Source organism: Mastigoproctus giganteus, chromosome 10 (genome assembly GCF_048544385.1).
Source record: "Mastigoproctus giganteus isolate SK-2022 chromosome 10, ASM4854438v1, whole genome shotgun sequence".
NCBI classification, from domain to species: domain Eukaryota; kingdom Metazoa; phylum Arthropoda; class Arachnida; order Uropygi; family Thelyphonidae; genus Mastigoproctus; species Mastigoproctus giganteus.
The window spans coordinates 9,110,153-9,133,049 of record NC_143584.1 but is presented as its reverse complement, the minus strand read 5'-3'; the positions used below and the strand labels follow the sequence as shown (position 1 = coordinate 9,133,049).

Sequence of the window (22,897 nt, the reverse complement as noted above, 5' to 3'; positions counted from 1 at the left end):
TAATAATTCCTCATGTGTGAATGTAGATGCAAAATACTCATTCAGTTTGTTTGCTATCTGAGCAGGATCATCAACAGTCGAACCATCGATGTCAAGTGGACCAATCAGATTCATCCCCTTACTTTTAGAGTTTATATAAGTAAAGAAATCCTTGCTGTTTTTCTTAGCATCTTTTGCCAAGGATTTCTCGTAATCTGCCTTCGCCTGCCTAACCACCTTTGTGACCTGATTACAGACTAGCTTATATCTGCCATAGGCTTCTGAGTTGCTTGATAATTTATATGCATCCCATGCATTTTTCTTCTCTGTTACGAGTCTGATTAGTTCATTAGATAACCATTTTGGCCTAAACCTTGAACAATATTTCTTAATAGGTATGAAACTTTTAGTAGCTTCCACGATTAATTCCTTGAATGCTTCCCACTTAGAATTTACTGTTGGTAACATCGTCAGTTGATCCCAATGTACAGAATTTAAAAACTGTCTGAGACAACTGTACTCACCCTTACGGAAGCAAAAACCCTTTCCTTTACCCCTGATGGTAATTAAATCTTTAAGTAAATCCCACATCAGTACACTGGGATCACTGCCACCTAGTGGTTCCTTTATTGCAAATTCTTAATACATGAATGATCACTGCTGATAACCAGATCAAGAGTATTACTCTCTCTGTTGCCTCTCGAACATACTGCTGCAGAAAACAATCATCCAATAAATCCACAAAAGTCTGACTAGTGTGTGAGCGACCAACACACAAGTTGCAGTCAATATCTGGGAAGTTAAAATCCCCCATTATAAGACATTCTGACTTACTAGCCCACTGTATTTCTCTGTACAACTGTTCATTGTACTCATACGAGTCATTAGGCCTATAACACACTCCTACTCTTATTTTTGATTTCGCAGTGCTTATGTCACACCAAACTGACTGAACAGTGCACTGTTCATCTATATCAACTGGATGCACTTCTTTTGATTTTGTTTTTCTGAATTAACAGCATAACACCTCCTCCCTTTCTATCCTGTCTATCCTTTCTGTACACATTGTACTCCCCAAATTCCTGTTCAGCATTCCTTATATCTGTGTGACACCACATCTCTGCTATCCCAACAATATCCGCCTTTGATGTCTTGACCAACACTTCAAATTCATCAAATTGATTTACTATACTCCTATTCCAAGTTAAACTGGAAGAATATACACGATAATCGGAATAATTAATACGTACTGTAATATGTACATACTAACTAGTTGACATTTCTGTTCACTGACATTTGTGGGTGGGGATTAAAATTTAAAACAGTAAAAAGATAAGCCATCAATAACAAACAACACAGCACACACAAATTGCAAGTAACACGATAAGCACAAGTGAGAACAGAGTAATAAGTTACGAAGCTTTAAAAATAGGAATGAAGAGAAGATTCTGAAAATATTTTTTTTTATATGATTGAAGATTTCATGGAAGTGTAAACACATTTCACCATAATAACCCACAGATTTCCAGCTATTGATATTATCATAAATTCAATAAGATCGAGTTTAATATCCGTTTATGATAGATTGCACTAACAGAAAAGCCCAATAAACAGGTGACTGCTAATTGTTTTTGTTTTATGGTTGTGATCTCCAGAAATCTGACCGAACCACATGGTACGGTAACAGACAATCATAGGGTAATCTCCAGTGCTGCGGTCTCCTTCCCCAATTAAACGGCATGTTGTCCCAATTAAGCGAAGTAAACCCTGGCTATTTTCTCGATTGGGTTCTGTTTTTTAAGATTTGCCCCAAATAACCGGAATCTATTAGCAGTAAAATATAGCAGAAAAACATGTTGACCAGACTGCAATAAACAATAACATGGGTGGAAATTCACAAATGACATAAGTACAGATTGATGCAAGTCAAGGATTGCCTATATGCTAGTTTATCTTCTTCAAATAAGAATAAAAAATATATAACTAATGATTATGTTTTTACCTTCTGTACTGGAGTTATCTATATGTCCTCTTGGAGGAAAACGAGCTAAATCAACATGCATGCCATCCAAGACAGTTAAGACATGACCAGAGCGCCCTGATCGACTTCCACTGTTTAAATCAACTGGAAGGGGCACCTTTTCCACTTTATAGTGGGGTGGGGTAGAGAAAAATTCTTATATAAATTATATATTATTCTTAATTTTCAAAATAATATTTTAGAAATAGCTCTTTCAAAATAACAAAACAGTGTTAATTGCCTAAGTCCATATTGATAATAAAATATGCTAAAATGAGAATGTACACATCCTTTTACTAAATTGTGTTAAAAAGAAAAGAAACATTTTTTATTCACTATTTTGAACAGAAATTACCAAGATTGCATTAACATACATTCATAAGCCAAAACATTATGACCAGATACAATGACAGTACAAGTATGTCAGTTTGTCAGTATGAAGCCTGTGCAATGGGGAAAGGGAAGGCTCAGATGGATTTGCAGTGCTAGGAAGGAGGAGACTGTTTGAGGACAGCTGTAGTGAAGGTGTGGCGAGAATGATCTGAAGAGGGATGCACAACTAGCCAACATGCCACGACAGGGAGACCACAAATGTTTCACAGTCAAGGCAAACAGCAGTTAGCATGTACTGTCTTGGATAATAGCCAGTCCATGATCCCCCAATTAATGATAGACTACAACCAGGATGCACAGAGAAATATTTCTGAGCACATCATCCAGCAAACAATCGCAGATAGACCTATGAAGTAGGTGACTTGGTCATGTGCCCATGTTGACCAATCATCACTGACACCTCTGCCTGCAGTGGCCATGGGAGCAGGTGCCATGTACAGGTTGTGTGCTGCACAAAGGCACTTAACTGGGAGGAATCCAGAATTTAATTCTTTGCAAAATTTAAAAATCATAATAAATAAAAATTTTTAAAAATTAATAATGAGAATGAGTGTTCTTGTTTTGTCCATAGTTCAGAAAAACACTGCTAAAAATTTATTGGCCCATTACATTATCACCTGAAATTTGTTTATTTAAAAACATCAGCCATAAATTATAAGAATGCCACAGTGAACAGTTAATATCCACACACCACATGCACCAGCTCAATCTACTGCTTAGTTTCACACTTTATTGTGTCTAGCTATTTTGGTGCCTTGTAATCAATAACATGTCAACAGCAAAAAAAAACTTTTTGCAGTAAATTTTCATCATGGGCTGAGATGTATGTGCAGGTAAGCAAAACACATAAGTATGTGTGGCTCAGATAAAAAAAAAAGGGGACCACAGTTGACTGACCCTTAGCCCAAAGCTGGAGTTAGGCATGTGCAACAGGTGCAGACCCATGCAATCAAATTTATATCTGTATGTAGCGGAGTAGTAGAAATACAGGCAATTACAAAGCTACATACAAACAAATCTGCATAAATTTATGTTTTGCAAGGGATGTTTGAAAAGTTTGAGGCCTAAGTATGAAGAGTTTATTTGTGGAGTCTGGTAACAAGTTACTTTTCAACTACACTTCTATCACTGATGTTGCAACATATTGATTCCAGCTGCAAAGAAAGTTTTCTCTCTTGGGCCCCGAGGAATGCATCCACTGCAGCAATGATGTCACAAAATGGATGCAGCCAGTATTTTTTTCAAATTAGGAAACAGGTGAAAATCTGATGGTGCTAGATCAGGTAAATACAGGAAAGGTCCAAGATTTCAAAGTCGTACACATGCAGTGCATCTATTGGAATGAAAGACTTGTGAGCAAATGTGTTGTCCTGATGAAAAAAGATTCCTTTGCCAAGTTTCCTTGACATTTGTCTTTGATGTTTTCATACAAATGCCTCACCTCACAAGTTCCATGTAATATACCTTTGTGACTGCCTGGCCTTTCTGAAGGTTATCCACTATCAACACTCTGTCAACATCCTAAAAACCTGATGCCATCACCTTGCCAGCACAAGGAATTGACTTGGCTTTCTTTTGGGGGAAGAAAAGAGCTGTGTTTCCACTGTTTTGGACTACTTTATTCTGGCTGAAAGTGATAGACTAATCTATGGTCCCAAACCTTGCAAGGAAATTTGCTGAGTCTGTTGAAAATAATGCAAATATTCACTTGACTTGGCACCTCTTGTGCATTTTTGTTCTGCTGTAAAAACTTTGAAACCCATCATGCTGGTACCTTTTTTCATAGCGAGAACCTTTGTTATTATTTGGTACCCATGCTCAGATGAGATATCCAAGTTGCTGGCAATGTACTGAACTGCCACTCATTACCAGATCATGCACACTATCAACATCAGTCCTTTTTTACTCAAATACTGGATAACTGCACAAGTGACTGATTTTGTACATCTTTCCTCATTCGAACAACTTTGTTGACTTCAGGACCTGTAATTAAAAAAATACATTACTGAAATTGCAGAAAACTTTGTGGGTTACTATTTGAAGTGTTATTCATTAAGTACAGAAATTTTTACCCTTCATACTTAGGCCATGAATTCTTCAAATGCCACCCATACTGCAGTATGGTCTTGATCAAATATAAATTGATAAAAGCTATGTGGGTATTGCTTACAATACCAATACAGGACTTGTATGGTTCATGAAGAACCCCAGCACTGGAAAACTCTTCATTACCGTCAAGTCACTGACTGGCAAACAGCAACACAGTCCTTTGCTCTTAAGACAAAACACCCCTGCTTGTCAAAATTCAAATACAACTGCCAAAAATTGATTTCCTTATTGCAAAACAACCAGACTGTTTACTCATTTCAAACTAGTTGCGAAATACTAAGTAATTTTATGGTTCTAAAGTGAAATCTTCACCCTGCAAAGAAATAAAGAATAAAATGGCTGATTGTTTTTTTTTTTATTTATAGTGCAATGAATAAATTGAAAGACAGTGTAAAATATAAAGTGATACTGTATTAGAAACTGGAAACAGAAAAAAAGGTTGCAATTTGCAGTGAGTTTCATTCATTTGGTTATCATGGCAGTCTATACAATTTTGGATAGCCGACAAAGACTGAATCCAATGAAAAAATATGATACAAATGACAGGAGATCACCAGTTTTTTTTAAATTGAATAATCACTGTGAGTTATAATTTTTTTTTAATAATTTAATTTTTACAACAAAATATAGATTTATAGTAAGCACTTCTGTAAATTGCGACACAGTGGCGTCTCAGTAGCCAGGTGGGCAGGAGCAGCAGTGCGTAGCACACGCTTCTTGATTAGACCATGGTTCGAGCCCGTAACCACCAAATACAGAGGTTGCGGAAAGGTCAGGGAATGACCACTGCATATCCCCGGAGCAAAATGGCCTTAGTTGCTAATGCTCCTAAAAACCAAATAACAAACAAACAAACAAACAACACATAATGTATTGTTTTACAAGAAAATGCACCCCAAGTTTTGAACAGCCCTTCATATTGTGGGTTTGGTATATATTTTATTTACCCTATATAACAGAGTTTCACTTTAGAATTTTTGCATTTACATAGTTGATAAATAGGGGAACCACGTGAAAATCACTCCCTACTGCCATTTTCTAAATGTAAGGTAAGCTGCAGCCATTATCAATCCACTGCAGGATGGAAGCCTCTTCAACAATTCATGTTGAGGGAAATGGATCATAATCTGCCACACTGGTCCAGTGCGGGTTGGCAGATCAACCGTATTTAGCAGTCAGGGTCTTGAGCCTTGGTCTACTCAAAGAGCGTGTGCTACTGCACTCCTGCTACTGACCACTCAGCTATGGAGGCCTGTCTAATTTATTGTCTAAAAAAATTTATAATGTTGATGTTTTCAAAAGCATGTTTAATTAAAATAAAATTGCAGTTTCACAGGGTAGCAGATCAGCAGACAGTGAAAAGAGTACATCATGTCAATTTGTCCACAAGGGGATTACTTCAGAAGAATTTCAACTAAGGGTCATCCTTGGTTAAAATAGTCTGAATTACTATCAAATAAATTTTTTAACAAAGAGCTCAGATAATTCCCAAAAATTTAACAAGGGGCTCGTACAAACCCTTTATAATGCATGCCTGAGTATACCTAAAATGCTTCATCAGATTTAAAAAAAAAAAAAAAAAAAAAACAATGACTGTGAAACATTGAATGAGCCTGCTGATGACCTCACGCACCCCAAAAAAAATTTAGGGTAATTATTTTACATGACATTAGATACAAACATAGTATCTCTCACTGAAAGATTTCAGTTGTTAAAAGAACAGTGAAATATTTAACATTTATAATGAAAATGAACTCTGTATAATATCTCACTGAGTTTTGCTAGATTATTTAGAAGTTATTTATATTCATTCCATGTCGTGATACGGCCTTACAAAAATTTTGTATGAATTCTAAAATACTGTTGATAATGAATTTAAATATTATTAGGAGAAATATTATATAAAGAAATAACTGAATTAAAATTATATAACTGATTTTTAAATTGAAATATATAAATTTATATCTATATTGTATTTCAAATTAAAAAATACTTACATTTTCCACTGTACCTAGCTAATATTGCATATAGCTCTATAGTACCTTCACCCACTATACCATCTCTCATAAGGGAACTGTGATTGAACACTCGAAAATGAAGCTTGGAATAGGGCGTGACAAGCCTTTACACAAGAACCAAAGAAAATTGTTTTTAACAATGTAAGCATTTTATTTAAAATATCCAAAGTATGAATCAAACAAATTATAAATCAGATTAGGGAGGAGAGAGACACCACATAAATATTTGGCACTTATTGATAAAAAAAAACTAATTAACCTTTACAGATAAAAAAAAGAAAATGAACTTCTTTTTCATTTAAGAGTAAGCAACTATACAGAATATGCCATAACTACAATCCACAACAATGATCAAGACTACAATAAAAAAACATTTGATTAATAAAAGATAATGATAAAATTGTTTTATGAATAAGAAATCCATCCATTGTACTAAAAAAAAAAAAAAAAAAAACATTATATAAGTGAATGTTTCTGATTGAATACTGTGGATTTTTTTTTTTTTTTTTTTTTTTTTTTACCTCAGTGCAGTTTAATGAAACCTACCAATTAAAAGTTTAAATTATTACACAATTATTCATAGAGCATAACAAAAAAAAAAAAAAAAACCCTTCCCATTACACCATCCATTCATTCCAAAAGTTTGTCTAGTTCAGCCTTGAATTTATTTAAGTCATCAACTTCCACAACAACAGATGGAAGTTTGTTCGAGCAATCACTCACCCGCTGGCTGAAGGCAAATTCAAAAGAGTGCAAAAACACTTTCCTCAATTTGAATTTATGCCCCCTCAGGTGTAGAAGCTGAGCAAAAGGAAGAATCCCATCAGTACTGAGCTTACTCAAACCATTCAAAGCCTCATACACCTTAATCAGATCACCTCGCAGGTGCCTAGTCTCCAGACGTTGCAATTTGCAGAACTTAAGCCTTTCTTGATAACCAACCCTCTGTTCCACTCATTGCCCTTCTCTGTTACTTGTTTCAGCAGCTTTACATCTTTCTTAAAATAAGGCCTCCCGAGTTGTATGCAGTACTGAAGGTGTGGCCTGACCAGTGCCTTATACAAGGGGACAATCTCCTTATCCTTGCTAGAAAAATTCCTATATATCATGGACAAGACCGCATGAGCTCCCCTTGCAGCCTGTCTGCACTCTCAGAAAACTTCATATCTGACTGCTCAATTATCCCCAGGTCTTTTTCATTCTCCACTAAACTGAGTGTAGTACCGCAGTTGGTATGTTACTCTGGAGGTTACTGCTACCCATAGGCAGTACTTTGCATTTGTCAATGTCAAACTTCAGTTGCCACCTCTCAGCCCATCTGCTCAACTATTCTAGATCGTGTTGCAGTAGCATACCATCCTTATTGTCATTAACAACCTTTGTATAATCTACAAATTTGGACATTAAGCCTAATATACCTTCATCAATATCACTCATAAATAGAGAAAACAACAATGGGTCCAACACCAAACCCTGGGGGACTCCACTAATAACATTAGTCCACAAAGAGCAGTGTCCATTGATTACCACTCTCTGTCTTCTCCCCCTCAACCAGCCTTTTATCCATTGTAGCAACTTTCCCTTAATGCCACACTGTTCCAATTTGTATAACAGTCTTCCATATGCACCCGTATCAAACGTTTTCCTGAAATCCAAGTATACAATATCGAAATAATTTTTTGCATCCAGTTCCTTTGTGACCACATCATAGTATCCAATCAAATTGATCAGACAACACACGACCCTTCACAAGCCCATGCTGTGTCTGAACTATAACCGTAGTCTTGTCTAGATGATCCTGTAGTGCTTCTTTAACCAGTGACTCCATTATTTTCCCCAGAACAGAAGTTAAACTAAGAGGTCTGTAATTACTTGTGTCACCTTTCAATCCTCCTTTGTTCACTGGGGATACATTTGCACTTCTCCAGGGACCTCCCCTGAGTCCAAGGATGCCATCATAATCATGGCTAAGGGCCTGCTTACTTCCTCTGCTGCCTCCTTTAATGTAACTGGATAGATACCATACACCCCAGGTACCTTTCCTATGTTTAACTTCAACAATTTTTTCTCCAGTTTGCTTTCAGTTATTACAAAATCATTTAACTCCTTGTTAGTGTTTGATAAGCACCTGGCCTCCACTTCCCTACAGTATTCCCATGTGTAAATACAGAGGCAAAATACTCATTTGAATCATTAGCTACCAGAGCAGAATCATTAACAATGGGAACATTGATATCAAATGATTCATCCCCTTCCTGCTAGAGTTTACATAATAAAGAAGTTGTTACTGTTTTTCTTTGCAATCTTTGCCAAAGATGTCTTGTAATCTGCCTTTGCTTGCCTAACCTCTGTTGTGACTTGATTACAGACTATCTTATATCTACCATAGTCTTATGTATTGTCTGATATTTTACGTGTCGCATGCATTTTTCTTCTCTGCCACGAGCCTTGGTCTACTTCACACGAGTCTCATTAGTTCATCTGAGATGCATTTAGGCCTAAACCTTGAACAGTATTTCTTACTTGGTATGAAAAGCCTAGCAGCTTCCAAAACTAATTCCTTGATTGCTACCCATTTAGAATTTGCTGTTGGTAACATCATTAGTTGGTTGCACTGTACAGAATTTAAAAACTGTCTGAGAACTGTAGTCACCTTTACAAAAGCAAAAACCCTTCCCTTTACCCCTGATGGTAGTTAAATCTTTAAGTAAATCCCACATCAGTACACTGTGATCATTGCTACCTAGTGGTTCCTTTATCTGCAGATTCATAATACACGAATAATCACTTCTGATTATTAGGTCAAGGGTATTACTCCCAGTGGTTGCCTCTGGAACATGGTGCTATAGAAAACAATCATCCAATAAATCCACAAAAGCCTTGCTAGTGTGCAAGTGACCAACCCACAAAATCCAGTCTATATCTGGGAAATTAAAATCGGCTATTATAACACAACCTGATATACTGGCCCACTCTATTTTTCTGTACATTTGTTCTGGAACATGGTGCTGTAGAAAACAATCATCCAATAAATCCACAAAAGCCTTGCTAGTGTGCAAGTGACCAACCCACAAAATCCAGTCTATATCTGGGAAGTTAAAATCGGCCATTATAACACAACCTGATATACTGGCCCACTCTATTTTTCTGTACATTTGTTCGTTGTACTCATCAAAGTCATTTGGGCCTATAACACACTCCTATTCTCAATTTTGCTTTTACAGTGCTTATGTCACACCAAACTGATTCAACACTGCACTGTGCACCCATGTCAACTTGATGCACTTCCTTAGATTTCATGTGTTTCTTAGCTAACAGCATGACCCTTCCTCCCTTTCTATCCATACTGTACACAGTGTACTCCCCAAATTTCAATTCTGTATTCCTTATATCTGGGTGACGCTACGTCTATGATATCCCAACAATATCTGTCTTTGATGTCTTGATCAGCACCTCATATTCATCAAATTTATTTACTATACTCCTAGGCACTGGTGTACATGCAAGTATACATGCACCTATTCTTACTCGTAGTTACCCTAACACAGCCCATGTATTTATTTGTTCCATGATGACTCCTGGCAGTTGCCTGAAGACTTCAGGCTGCTGCTCATTCCAACAGAAGTGCAAGAATCACTTTCACCTCTGCCTGTGGCTACTGTTAATGTATTATTCCGTGAATCCCTCCTCAAGCTAGCTTTTCATTTACACAGCAAGCTCTCCTGTTAACAAGCGTAGACCACACTGAGAAAAATTCTACTCCATGAGCCTTGCACAATCTCTCCGAGGCCGAATTGATTGACAAAGTTCTCATATGCTCCCTTCTATTGTGTCTGGGCAGAATTGTAAACACTTTCAAATTTAACCCTAACTTACGACTTTTTTCAACATTGACCTGTACTTTAAGTAAATCTGCAGATTTCCTATTCTTAATGTCATTAGCGCTAAAATGTACAACAATATTACCCTTTGTGCCCTTAAAAAAATGACAGATTCTCTACAACGTCATCAACGTTTGCCCCCGGCAGGCATACCCTGGTCTTATTCCACCTATTCTTTTTGCACAATATATTTCCCATCTCCCTGACAATAGAGTCATCAACAATAACTAGCTCCTGCGGGAGCAAACTTCTGCCCTGAAGATTGCTGTTGCATTGCCTGATGCACAAGAGTAAGCTCTGCCGTTGAGTTGGGCAGCTAAGAGCTTGATGGGCCCCCATTTTAATTCTCTCAAGGGCATCTATCCCATTCTTCAAAGTCTCACAGAAACCCATCAGAACACTGAGTTAGTGCCTGATTTCTTGACGCTCTCTGTACTTAGCACACAGAAAGACCTCCTCCTTGGCTAGATCTGTCCTGTTCCAGAAAGCCTGCAAACATTTCACAAGTTGCACATTTTTTTAGACTTATGATGCATTGGAGAATACTCTCCTTTGGTTCTCACCCGAGCCACAGCACTCCAACTATTTTTTGACATTGCTTTCCTGTTCTAGTCTGGGGCATGATTTCCATTCAGATACGATTTAATTAATTAACAATGAAAATTAATAAGGTTAATAAATTTAATTGAGTAACTGACTATACTATAGTATACTTGACTATACGAGTACAATACTATATTAAGCTAATGCAGTGATACGTATTACATTATCTAGTTTTACATTTTACCTTACGCTATCAAGTTATGCTATACCATAATGATCACAATATTAAATTAGTTATATCCTTATCTAAATACAAAAGATATGTCCAAAATGTGATTAAAACCTTCAAAGTACTTATATAAATTAAAACCCTACTATTCTTTTGTGCTACTGAGAAAGCACCGAGAAAGCAAAATTGAGAGTAGGAGGGTGTTATAGGCCTAATGACTCTGATGAGTACAATGAACAGTCATACAGAGAAATAGTGGGCCAGTATATCAGATTGTCTTACTGTCTTATAATGGGGGATTTTTGCTTCCAGATATTGATTGCAACTTGTGAGTTCGCCACTCATCACTAGCAAGACTTTTGTGGATTTATTGGAGGACTGTTTTCTACAGTAGAATGTTCGAGAAACAATCAGAGGGAGTAATACTCTTGATCTGATTATCAGCAGTGATTAATTCATGGATTAAGAATCAGCAGATAAAGGAACCACTAGGTTCCAGTGATCACAGTGTACTGATGTGGGATTTGCTCAAAGCTGCAACTACCATCGGGGTACAGGGAAGGGTTTTGCATTTGTAAAGGTGACTACAGTGGTCTCAGAGAGTTTTTAAATTCTATAGAATGGGACCAACTGACAGCAAATTTTAAATGGGAAGCAGTAAAGGAATTAATCTAGGAACCTACTGGGCTTTTCATACCAACTAAGAAATACGGTTCAAAGTAGGCTAAATGCATGTCAAAAGAACTGATGAGACTTGTGGCAGAGAAGAAAAATGCATGGGATGTATATAAATTATCAGGCGACACAGAAGACTATGGTAGATATAAGCTAGTCTGTTATCAAGTCACAAATCTGGTAAGGCAAGCAAAGGCATATTAAGGGAAATCTTTCGCAAAGGATACAAAGTAAAACAGCAAATAGTTCTTAACTTATGTAAAATCTAGAAGGAGAGGGATTGATCAGATTAGTCCACTTAACATAGACAGTTTGACTATTGATGATCCTGCTCAGGTAGCTGATAAACTGAATGAGTATTTTGCATCTACATTCACACATGAGGAGTTATTCAGGGAGGGGAATGCCAGAAGTTTATCAAACTCTAACAGGGAGCTAAATAATTTTGTAATAACTGAGAGCAAAGTGGAGAAGAAATTGTTGAAGTTAAATGTAAGAAAGTCACCTGAAGTGGTTGGGATCTATCCAGTTATATTAAAAGAGGTAGCAAAGGAAGTAAGCAAACCCTCAGCAATGATTATGAGAGCATTCTTTGACTCAGAGGAGAGCCCCACGGACAGGAGATGCGCAAATGTATCCCAAATTCACAAAAAGGGTATTAAAGGGTGACACGAGTAATTACAGATCTGTTAGTTTAACTTCTGTTCTGGGGAAAATAATGGAGTCAATGGTTAAAGATGCACTGCAGGATAATCTATACAAGATTGCAGTTATAGTTCAGATACAACATGGGCTTGTTAATGGGAAGTCTTGTCTGACGAATTTGATTGGATACTATGATGTGGTCACAATGGAAAACTGGATGCAAAAAATAATTTTGATATTATATACTTGGATTTCAGGAAAGTTTTTGATACTGTTGCACATGGAAGACTGCTGTACAAATTGGAGTAGTATGGCATCAAGGGCAAGGTGCTATAATGGATAAAAATACGGTTGAGTGGGAGAAGACAGAATGGTAACCAATAGACACTCCTCTTCATGGACTCACGTTATTAGTAGAGTCCCCCAGGATTTGGCATTGGGCCCACTGTTTGTTTGCATCTTTATCAATGATATTGATGATCAGGCTTAATGTCCAAGTTTGCAGAAGATAAAAAGGTTGGTATCGTTGCTAATGACGTAAGCTACTGCAACAGGATCTAGGAAAGATGAGCAGATGGGCCGAGATGTGGCAACTGAAGTTTAGCATTGACAAATACAAAGTACTGAATATGGGTACAGAGTAACCCCAGAGTAACATACCAACTCAGCAGTACTATATTCAGGGTAGTGGAGAATGAAAATGACCTAAGGGTAACCGTGCAGTCAGTTATGAAGTTTGCTAACAGTGCAGATGGGCTGCAAGAGTAGCTCATGGGGTCTTATACACGGGGTCAATGATATATAGGAATTTTTCTAGCAGGGATAAAGAGGTGATTATCCCCTTGTATAAGGCAATGGTCAGGCAATGCCTTGAGTACTGCATACAAGTCTGGAAGCTTCATTTTAAGAAGGATGTGGAGCTGCTGGAAAGAGTACAAAGTAGGGCAACAAGATTGGTGAGGGAAACAAAGGGGGATACTTTTAGCAAGAAAGGCTTGTTCTTCAAATTGCAGCTTCTGGAGATTAGGCATCTGTGAGGTAATATGATTGAGGTGTGTAAGGCTTTGAATGCTTTGAGCAGGCTCAATGCTAATGGGATTCTTCCTCTTGATCAGATTATGCAACTGAGGGAGCATAAATTCAAAGTTGAGGAAAGAGAGCGGTAGAATAGATGTGCAAAAATTTGACTTTAGCCAGAAGGTGGGTGATTGCTCAAACAAACTTCCATCTGTCATTGTGGAAGTTGATAGCTTAACTAAATTCGAGGAGCAACTGAACAAACTTTTAGAGGGAATGGATGTGTGAAATTGTTTTTTTTTTTTTTTTTTTGGCAGTTGCTGTATAATCTTGCTTTTTTGCATTATATGCCTCTACTAATTCTAATGCTAATATCAGGCATTCAATTTAATGAACTGCAAAAATGGCACCAGATCAACATATCAATAGTCAAGCTGATAACTCGTAATTACTTTATATTACCAAACTGCAATGATTAACAGTCTAGTTGGCTCTCCTCAAGTGCTATGCAAGGTGGTATTTCATAATAATGGGACCGATAAGTGGTTGCATTTCCCATCACAACCACAGTTCTCTTCATGAAATGACTCAATCCACAAAAAATAGGGACAATGATCACTGCACAGTCCTTGCTATCTGGTAGGCTGGGAATTTCTCATTATTTTCAGGAGTTGAGTTTTCTGATTGCAGCTTGAACAAGAACTAAATTTATGTAATCTGATCAGATCAAAGAAGTTTTGTGTGACAAGGACTTAGTTCACGTCTGATAACTTTTCATTCCTGTAATTCATGATTAGTTAAATTCAGAACAGTTAAATTCAGAAACTAATTATGGTGCCATATTTGTGAATATTCTTCTCACTCAAATAACACTCTATAACACTTCTCACTCATATAACACTAAAACATAGGTCAACATTGAAAAAAAGTGGCAAGTTAGGGTTAAATTTGAAAGTGTCTGCAATCCTGCCCAGACACGATAAGAGGGAGAGAGTATATGATGAGAGCCTTGTCGGTCAATTCGGCCCGGGAGAGGTTGTGCAGGGCTCATGGGGTAGAATTTTTCTCAGCACAGTCTGTGCTTGTTAAGACGAGAGACTGCTTCTACAGGGATGGGATACACTTAAATAGAAAAGGAGCAAGAATATTTCCTGAAGCTATTGAGGCAATTTTAGTTGGGTCGGAACACTGCTAGCTTGGGAGGATTCACAGACTAATAGATTAACAGTAGCCGCAGGCAGAGGTGGAAATGATTCTTGCACTGCTTCTCTTTGAATGAGCAGCAGTCCAGAAAGCAAGTCATGAAACAAGTAAATACATGGGCTGTGTTAGAGTAACTAAGAGAAAAACAGGTGCATGTATACTTGCATGCACACAATTTAAATAAATTTGATGAATTTGAAGTGCTAGTTGAGACATCCAAGGTTGATATTGTTGGGATTTTGGAGATGTGGTGTTACTCAGATATAAGGGATGCAGAATTGGAATTTGGGGAGACAATGTATACAGAAAGGATACACAGGATAGGAAGGGAGGAGGGGTTATGCTGTTAGTTAAGAAATGCAAAAAATCTAAGGAAGTACATCCAGAATTTGACATAGATGGAGAGTGCAATGTTGAACAAATTTGGTGTGACATAATCACTGGGAAAGAAAAAATGAGGCAAGAGTTTGTTAGGCCTAATGATTCTGATGAGTACAATGAACAATGAATACAGAGAAATAGAGTAGACCAGTAAATCAGGGTGTCTTATTATAGGGGACTTTAACTTCCCAGATATAGACTGGAAGCTGTGGGTTGGTCACTTGCACACTAACAAGACTTTTGTAAATTTATTGGATGATTTTTTTCTAAAGCAGCATGTTAGAGAAGCAACAAGAGGGAGTAATACTCTTGAACTTATCAGCAGTGATTATTCATGCATTAAGAATTTACAGATAAAGGAACCACTTTATAAAGGAACAATTTACAGATAAAGGTGGCAGTGATCACAATGTACTGATGTAGGATTTACTTAAAGATGTAACTATGATGCATTTAGGGCTAATGCCTCAGGCTGCGGGAAAGTCTAGACTATGTATGTCAAGTGCAAATGCATCATTAATGCACAGCCAATTCTAAATTAGCAAAATATTTGCAAAGGCGGCATTGTTTTAAGTTACATCTCATATTGTGAATACCTTCACAACGGGTTGCCATGGTATTACACTACTTTCAATAAGTAATGCTTCACCCAAAGGAGAAGACTAATGTTACTTATTCTCAGTGGATACCATCACCCAGACGGCACCTTTTCAGGGCTATTTTGTATATGTGTGGGATAATAACTCGACTATCCACTTATCCCTATTAGACTTAGAAAAGCAAAAAAATAGAGGGAAAGTAATAGTAGGAGTGGAAGAAGAAAAGAAACGGTGTAGAAGAATGAAAGCGATAGAAACTCCTTCAACTCACACCACTCAAAAACTCAAACTCCTTGAATAGGCAACGTTTCCCCAGTGGGGAAGACTGTTGTTACCTATTCTTGGAAACTCCGGACATCATCAGGCTCCCCCGGTGCTGTTTCAGGGCTATTTGGCTCTTCTTTGGTGGGTAGGTACCCCAGTGATGCAATGATGGTAAAACAGTTATGAAGTATAACTCCACAATATGAGAGATGCCTGATGGTGTATGATGTATTAAGACTATAATGTGTTTAGGGCTAATGCCTCAGGCTGCGAGAAAGTCTAGACTATGTATAAGTTAAGTGCAAATGCATCATTAATACACAGCCAATTCTAAATTAGCAAAATATTTGCAAAGGCGGCATCGTTTTATGTTATATCTCATATTGTGAATACCTTCACAACGAGTTGCCATGGTATTGCACTAATTTGAATAAGTAATGCTTCACCCAAAGGAGAAAACTGATGTTACTTATTCTCAGTGGATACAACCACCCAGACGGCACTGTTTCAGGGCTATCTGTAACATCTGTAAGTGATGCAATGATGGCAAAACAGATATGAAGTATGACTCCACAATATGAGAGATGCCTGATGGTGTATGATGTATTAAGACTATAATACATTTAGGGCTAATGCCTCAGGCTGCATGAAAGTCTAGACTATGGGTGAAGCGTTACTTATTCGAAGTAGTGCAATACCATGGCAACTCATTGTGAAGGTATTCACAATATGAGATGTAACTTAAAACGATGCCGCCTTTGCAAATATTTTTCTAATTTAGAATTAGCTGTGTATTAATGATGCATTTGCACTTAACTTATACATAGTCTAGACTTCCCCACAGCCTGAGGCATTAGCCCTAAATGTATTATAGTCTTAATACATCATACACCATCAGGCACCTCTCATATTGTGGAGTTATACTTCATAACTGTTTTGCCATCATTGCATCATTTGGGTACCTACCCACCCACCGAAGAAGGGCCAAATAGCCCTGAAACGGCACCAGGGGGAGCCTAATGATGTCCGGAGTTTCCAAGAATAGGTAACAACAGCCTTCTCCACTGGGGAAGCGTTGCCTATTCGAGGAGTTTATGAGTTTTTGAGTGGTGTGAGTTGAAGGAGTTACTGTCCCTTTCATTCTTCTACACCGTTTCTTTTCCTCTTCCACTCCTACTATTACTTTCCCTCTACCTTTTTGCTTTTCTAAGTCTAATAGGGACAAGTGGATAGTCGAGTTATTATCCCACACACATACAAAATAGCTCTGAAACGGTGCCGTCTGGATGGTGGTATCCACTGAGAATAAGTAACATTAGTCTTCTCCTTTGGGTGAAGCGTTACTTATTCGAAGTAGTGCAATACCATGGCAACTCGTGAAGGTACTCACAATATGAGATGTAACTTAAAACGATGCCGTCATTGCAAATACAGTGGATTCCGGTTATTTGGGCCACCGGTTAATAGGGGCAGCCGTTTATTTGGGACAAATCTTAAAAAACAGAATTCAATTGAGAAAATGGCCAGGGTTTACTTCGCTTAATTGGGACAGCATGCCGTTTAATCGGGGCAGGAGACTGCAGCACTGGAGATTACTCTACGATTGCCTAAGACGTTACCACGTGGTTCAATCGAAATTCTGGACTTTTTTGTTAGTGAAATCTATCATAAACAGACAGCAAACTCGATCTCACTGAATTTGCGATAAAACCGACAGCTGGAATTCTGAAGGTTATTATGGCGAAATGTGTTTACACTTCCATGAAATCTTCAATCATATAAAAAAATTAATTTTCAGCTCTTCTCTTCATTCCTGTTTTTAAAGCTTTGTAACTTGTTACTCCGTTCTCACTTGCACGTGTTCTTTGTTATTGATAGCTTATCTTTTTACTGTTTTAAATTTTAACCCCCCCCCCACAAATGTCAACTAGTTCATATGTACATATTACAGTATGTATTAATTATTCCGATTATCACGTATTTCTTCCGATTATCACGTATTTCTTCCGATTTTCACGTATCATTTAATTTTTTAACTGGTAAGTAAGGTAATAAAGGGTAAATATGTGCTTAATATAACTTGGCTTTTATAGCCTGTGGATAATATTCCTCCTATTTTCGCTAATTAGAATTGCTTTTAATAGAATTAAAATTCAATTCACAAACGTGATCACAATGACCGGCCCTTGCTGCACATCATATAGCAAATGGTACTTTACTATGTCGAGTTCGTCGTAACGTGATTTGATTGTACAGTGAACCAACTGTAAAGGGGGGGATACACTGTATTTTTAACTACAGTATTTACATGAAACTTCGGATAATTGGGGTAGCCACTTAATCGGGCCAAAATGCACTACTCCCGATGTGTCCCAAATAACCGGAATGGACTGTATTTTGCTAATTTAGAATTGGTTGTGTATTAATGATGCATTTGCACATAACTTATACACAGTTAAAGATATAATTACCATCAGGGGTAAAGTAAAGGGTTTTTGCTTTCGTAAAGGTTACTACAGTGATCTCAGAGATTTTTTAAGTTCATAAAGTGGGAAGAACTAATGATGTTATCAACAGCAAATTCTAAACAGGAAGCATTCAAGGAAGTATTGGAAGCTAGTAGGCCTTTCGTTCCAAATAAGAAATACTGTTCTAGGTTTAGGCTCAAATTGATGTCGTGATGAACTAATGAGACTCATGGCAGAGAAGAAAAATGCATAGGATGCACATAAATTGTCAGGTGACACAGAAGCCTATGGCAGATACAAGCTAGTCTGTAATCAAGTCACAAAGGAGGTTAGGCAAGCGAAGGCAGAATATGAAAATTCTTTGGCAAAGGATGCAAAGAAAAACAGCAAAGACTTTTACTTAAATAAACTCTAAAAGAAAGGGGATGAATCAGATTGGTCCACTTGATATCAAGGGTTTAACTGTAGATGATCATTCTCAGATAGCCGCCTGCCAAACTAAATGAGTATTTTGCATCAACATTCACACATCAGGAGTTATTCAAGGAGGAGAGGGCCAGATGTTTATCAAACTCTAACAGAGAGTTAAAAGACTTTGTAATAACTAAGAGCAAAGTGGAGGAGAAATTGTTGAAGTAAAACATAAGAAAGGCACCTGGTGTAGAGGGGATCTATCTAGTTATATTAAAGGAGTTGACAAAGGAAATAAGCAAACCCTTAGTCATAATTATGAGAGCATCCTTGGACTCAGTGGAAGTCCCCACAGACTGGAATGTGCAAATGTATCCCCAATTCACAAAGGGGATCAAAGGGTGACTCAAATAATTACAGACCTGTTAGTTTGGCTTCTGTTCCAGGGAAAATAATGGAGTCACTGGGTTAAAGACGCATTGCAGGATCATCTAGACCAGACAGCAGTAATAATTCAGACACAACATGGGATTTGTTAAGGGAAGTCTTGTCTGACAAATTTGTGTGGATACCATGATGTGGTCACAAAGGAACAGGATTTAAAAAAATAATTTTGATATCATATATTGATATATGATATATTTGATATCATATATTGATATATCATATATTGATACCTTGATTTCAGGACAGCTTTTGATACTGTTGCACATGGGACTACTGTGCAAATTGGAGCAGTATGGTATTAAGGGAAAGTTGCTACAATGGATAAAAGGATGGTTGAGTGGGAGGAACCAGAGTGGTAATCAATGGATATTGCTCTACATGGATTAATGTTATTAGTTGTGTCGCTCAGGGTTCAGTGCTGGGCCCACTGCTGTTTTGTATATTTATCAATGATATTGATGAAGGTATATCAAGTTTAATGTCAAAGTTTGCAGATGATACAAAAATTGGCAGCATTGTTAATAACAGTAATGACAGAATGCCGCTGCAACAGGATCTGAAAAAGTTGGACAGATGGGCTGAGAAGTAGTAGTGGCATATGATGCAAGAAAGCAAGTGAATGAGCTTATGCAGGATCAGCCAAAAAAAAAAAAAAATCACACCATTCCCTCCAAATGCCTGTCCGGTTCCTCCTTAAATTTATTTAACCTATCAACTTCCACAATGACAGATGGAAGTTTGTTCCAGCAATTAACCAACCGCTGGCTAAAGGCAAATTTCCGCACATCTATTCTACATCTGTCTTTTCTTAATTTGAATTTATGCCCCCCTAGGTTCATAATCTGAACAAGTGGATGGACCCCATCAGAATTCAGTGTGCTCACCCATTCAAGGCCTTATACACCTCAATCAGATCACCGCGCAGGTGACTAGTCTCCAACCACTGCAACTTGCAGAACTTAAGCCTCTCTTGGTAAGAGGATCCGTTCTTTCCCCTCACTAATCTTGTTGCCCTTCTCTGTACACGCTCAAGCAAATCTACATCCTTCCTAAAATGAGGCCTCCAGACTTGTACGCAGTACTCAAGGCATGGCCTGACCATTGCGTTATACAGAGAGACAATCACCTCCTTTTCACTGCTAGCAAAATTCCTATATATCATTGACAAAACCCCATGACCTGCCCTGGCAGCCTGTCTGCATTGCTCAGAAAACTTCATATCTGACTGCACAATTACTCCCAGGTCTTTTTCATTTTCTACCACCTTAAGTGTAGTACCACACAGTTGGTACGTTTCTCTGGGGTTACTTCTACCCATATGCAGTACTTTGCATTTGTCAAGGTTAAACTTCAGTTGCCACTTCTTAGCCCATTTGCCCAAATTATCTAGATCCTGTTGCAGTAGCACACTGCCATTACTGTCATTAAAAACCCTGCCAACCTTTGTATCAACTGCAAACTTCGACACTAAGCCTGATATACCTTCATCAATATCATTATAAATATACAAAACAACAGAGGACCCAACACCGAACCCTGTGAGACTCCACTAATAACATTAGTCCATGAAGAGTAGCACCCATTAATTACCACCCTCTGTCTTCTCCCACTCAACCATCCTTTTATCCATTGTAGCAACTTGCCGTTAATACCATTCTGCTCCAATTTGTACAATAGTCTTCCATGCGCAACAGTGTCAAAAGCTTTCCTGAAATCCAAATATATGATATCAAAATTATTTTTTGCATTCAGTTCCTTTTTAGCCACATCTTAATATCCTATCAAATTTGTCAGACAAGACTTTCCCTTAACAAACCCATGCTGTGTCTGAATTATTGCCTGCAGTCTTGTCTAGATGATCCTGCAATGCATCATTAACCAGTGACTCCATTATTTTACCCGGATCAGAAGTTAAACTAACTGGTCTGTAATTACTCATGTCACCCTTCGATCCCCTCTTTGTGAATTGGGGATACATTTACACATCTCCAGTCCGTGGGGACCTCCCCTTAGTCCAAGGATGCTCTCATAATTATGGCTATCGGTTTGCTTAGTTGCATTGCCACCTCCTTTAATATAACTGGTTATTTGTTATTTGGTTTTTTTTTTTAGGAGCATTAGCAACTAAGGCCATATTGCTCCGGGATATAGGCGTCTCGTAGCCAGGTGGGAAGGAGCAGCAGTGCGTAGCACACGCTTCTTGATTAGACCGGGGTTCGAGCCCGTCACCACCAAATACGGAGGATGCGGAAAGGTCAGGGAATGACCACCGCATATCCAGGAGCAATATGGCCTTAGTTGCTAATGCTCCTAAAAACCAAATAACAAACAAAAACAGCTCCGGGATATGCGGTGGTCATTCTCTGATCTTTCCGCATCCTCAGTATTTGGTGGTGATGGGCTCGAACGCCGGTCTAATCAAGAAGCGTGTGCTACGCACTGCTGCTCCTTCCCACCTGGCTACGGAGGTGCCATATAACTGGATAGATCCCATCCACCCCAGGTGCCTTTCTTATGTTTAACTTCAACAATTTCTCCTCCACTTTGCTCTCAGTTATTACAAATTCATTAAGTATCCTGCTACAATTTGATAACCTTCTGCCATTTTGAAACCTTAATAATTCCTCATGTGTGAATGTAGATGCAAAATACTCATTCAGTTTGCTTGCTATCTGAGCAGGATCATCAACAGTCGAACCATCGATGACAAGTGGACCAATCAGATTCATCCCCTTACTTTTAGAGTTTATATAAGTAAAGAAAGCCTTGCTGTTTTTCTTAGCATCTTTTGCCAAAGATTTCTCGTAATCTGCCTTTGCTTGCCTAACCTCCTTTGTGACCTGATTACAGACTAGCTTATATCTGCCATAGGCTTCTGAGTCAATTGATAATTTATATGCATCCCATGCATTTTTCTTCTCTGTCACGAGTCTCATTAGTTCATTTGATAACCATTTAGGCCTAAACCTTGAACAATATTTCTTAATAGGTATCAAACTTTTAGTAGCATCCACGATTAATTCCTTGAATGCTTTCCACTTAGAATTTACTGTTGGTAACATCGTCAGTTGATACCAATGTACAGAATTTAAAGACTGTCTGAGACAACTGTACTCACCTTTACGGAAGCAAAAACCCTTTCCTTTATCCCTGATGGTAATTATATCTTTAAGTAAATCCCACATCAGTACACTGTGATCACTGCCACCTAGTAGTTCCTTTATCTGCAAATTCTTAATACACGAATGATCACTGATGATAACCAGATCAAAGAGTATTACACTCTCTGGTTGCCTCTCGAACATGCTGCTGCAGAAAACAATCATCCAATAAATCCACAAAAGCCTTACTTGTGTGTGTGTGTGAGTGACCAACCCACAAGTTCCAGTCAATATCTGGGAAGTTAAAATCCCCGATTATAAGACATTGTGATTTACTAGCCCACTATTTCTCTGTACAATTGTTCATTGTACTCATTCGAGTCATTAGGCCTATAACACACTCCTACTTTTGTTTTTTCTTTCACAGTGCTTATGTCACACCAAACCGACTCAACAGTGCACTGTTCATCTATATCAACTGGATGCACTTCTTTTGATTTTATGTTTTTCTTAA

The 22,897-nt window shown here is 37.9% G+C and overlaps 1 protein-coding gene across 6 annotated transcripts in view; it reads right to left on the bottom strand.

Moving 5' to 3' along the window:
* The window catches only part of Su(dx) (WW domain containing E3 ubiquitin protein ligase suppressor of deltex), a 382,533-nt gene that overhangs the window by 282,182 nt on the left and 77,454 nt on the right, over window positions 1-22,897 (bottom strand). For all 6 annotated transcript variants that reach the window (XM_090383423.1, XM_090383427.1, XM_090383426.1 and 3 more), the window contains 2 exons: window positions 6,499-6,623; window positions 1,982-2,125 (listed from right to left, as the gene is read on the bottom strand). In XM_090383423.1, coding sequence (XP_090239549.1) covers window positions 1,982-2,125; window positions 6,499-6,623 — 269 coding nt within the window. The remainder of the gene's footprint in view (window positions 1-1,981; window positions 2,126-6,498; window positions 6,624-22,897) is intronic.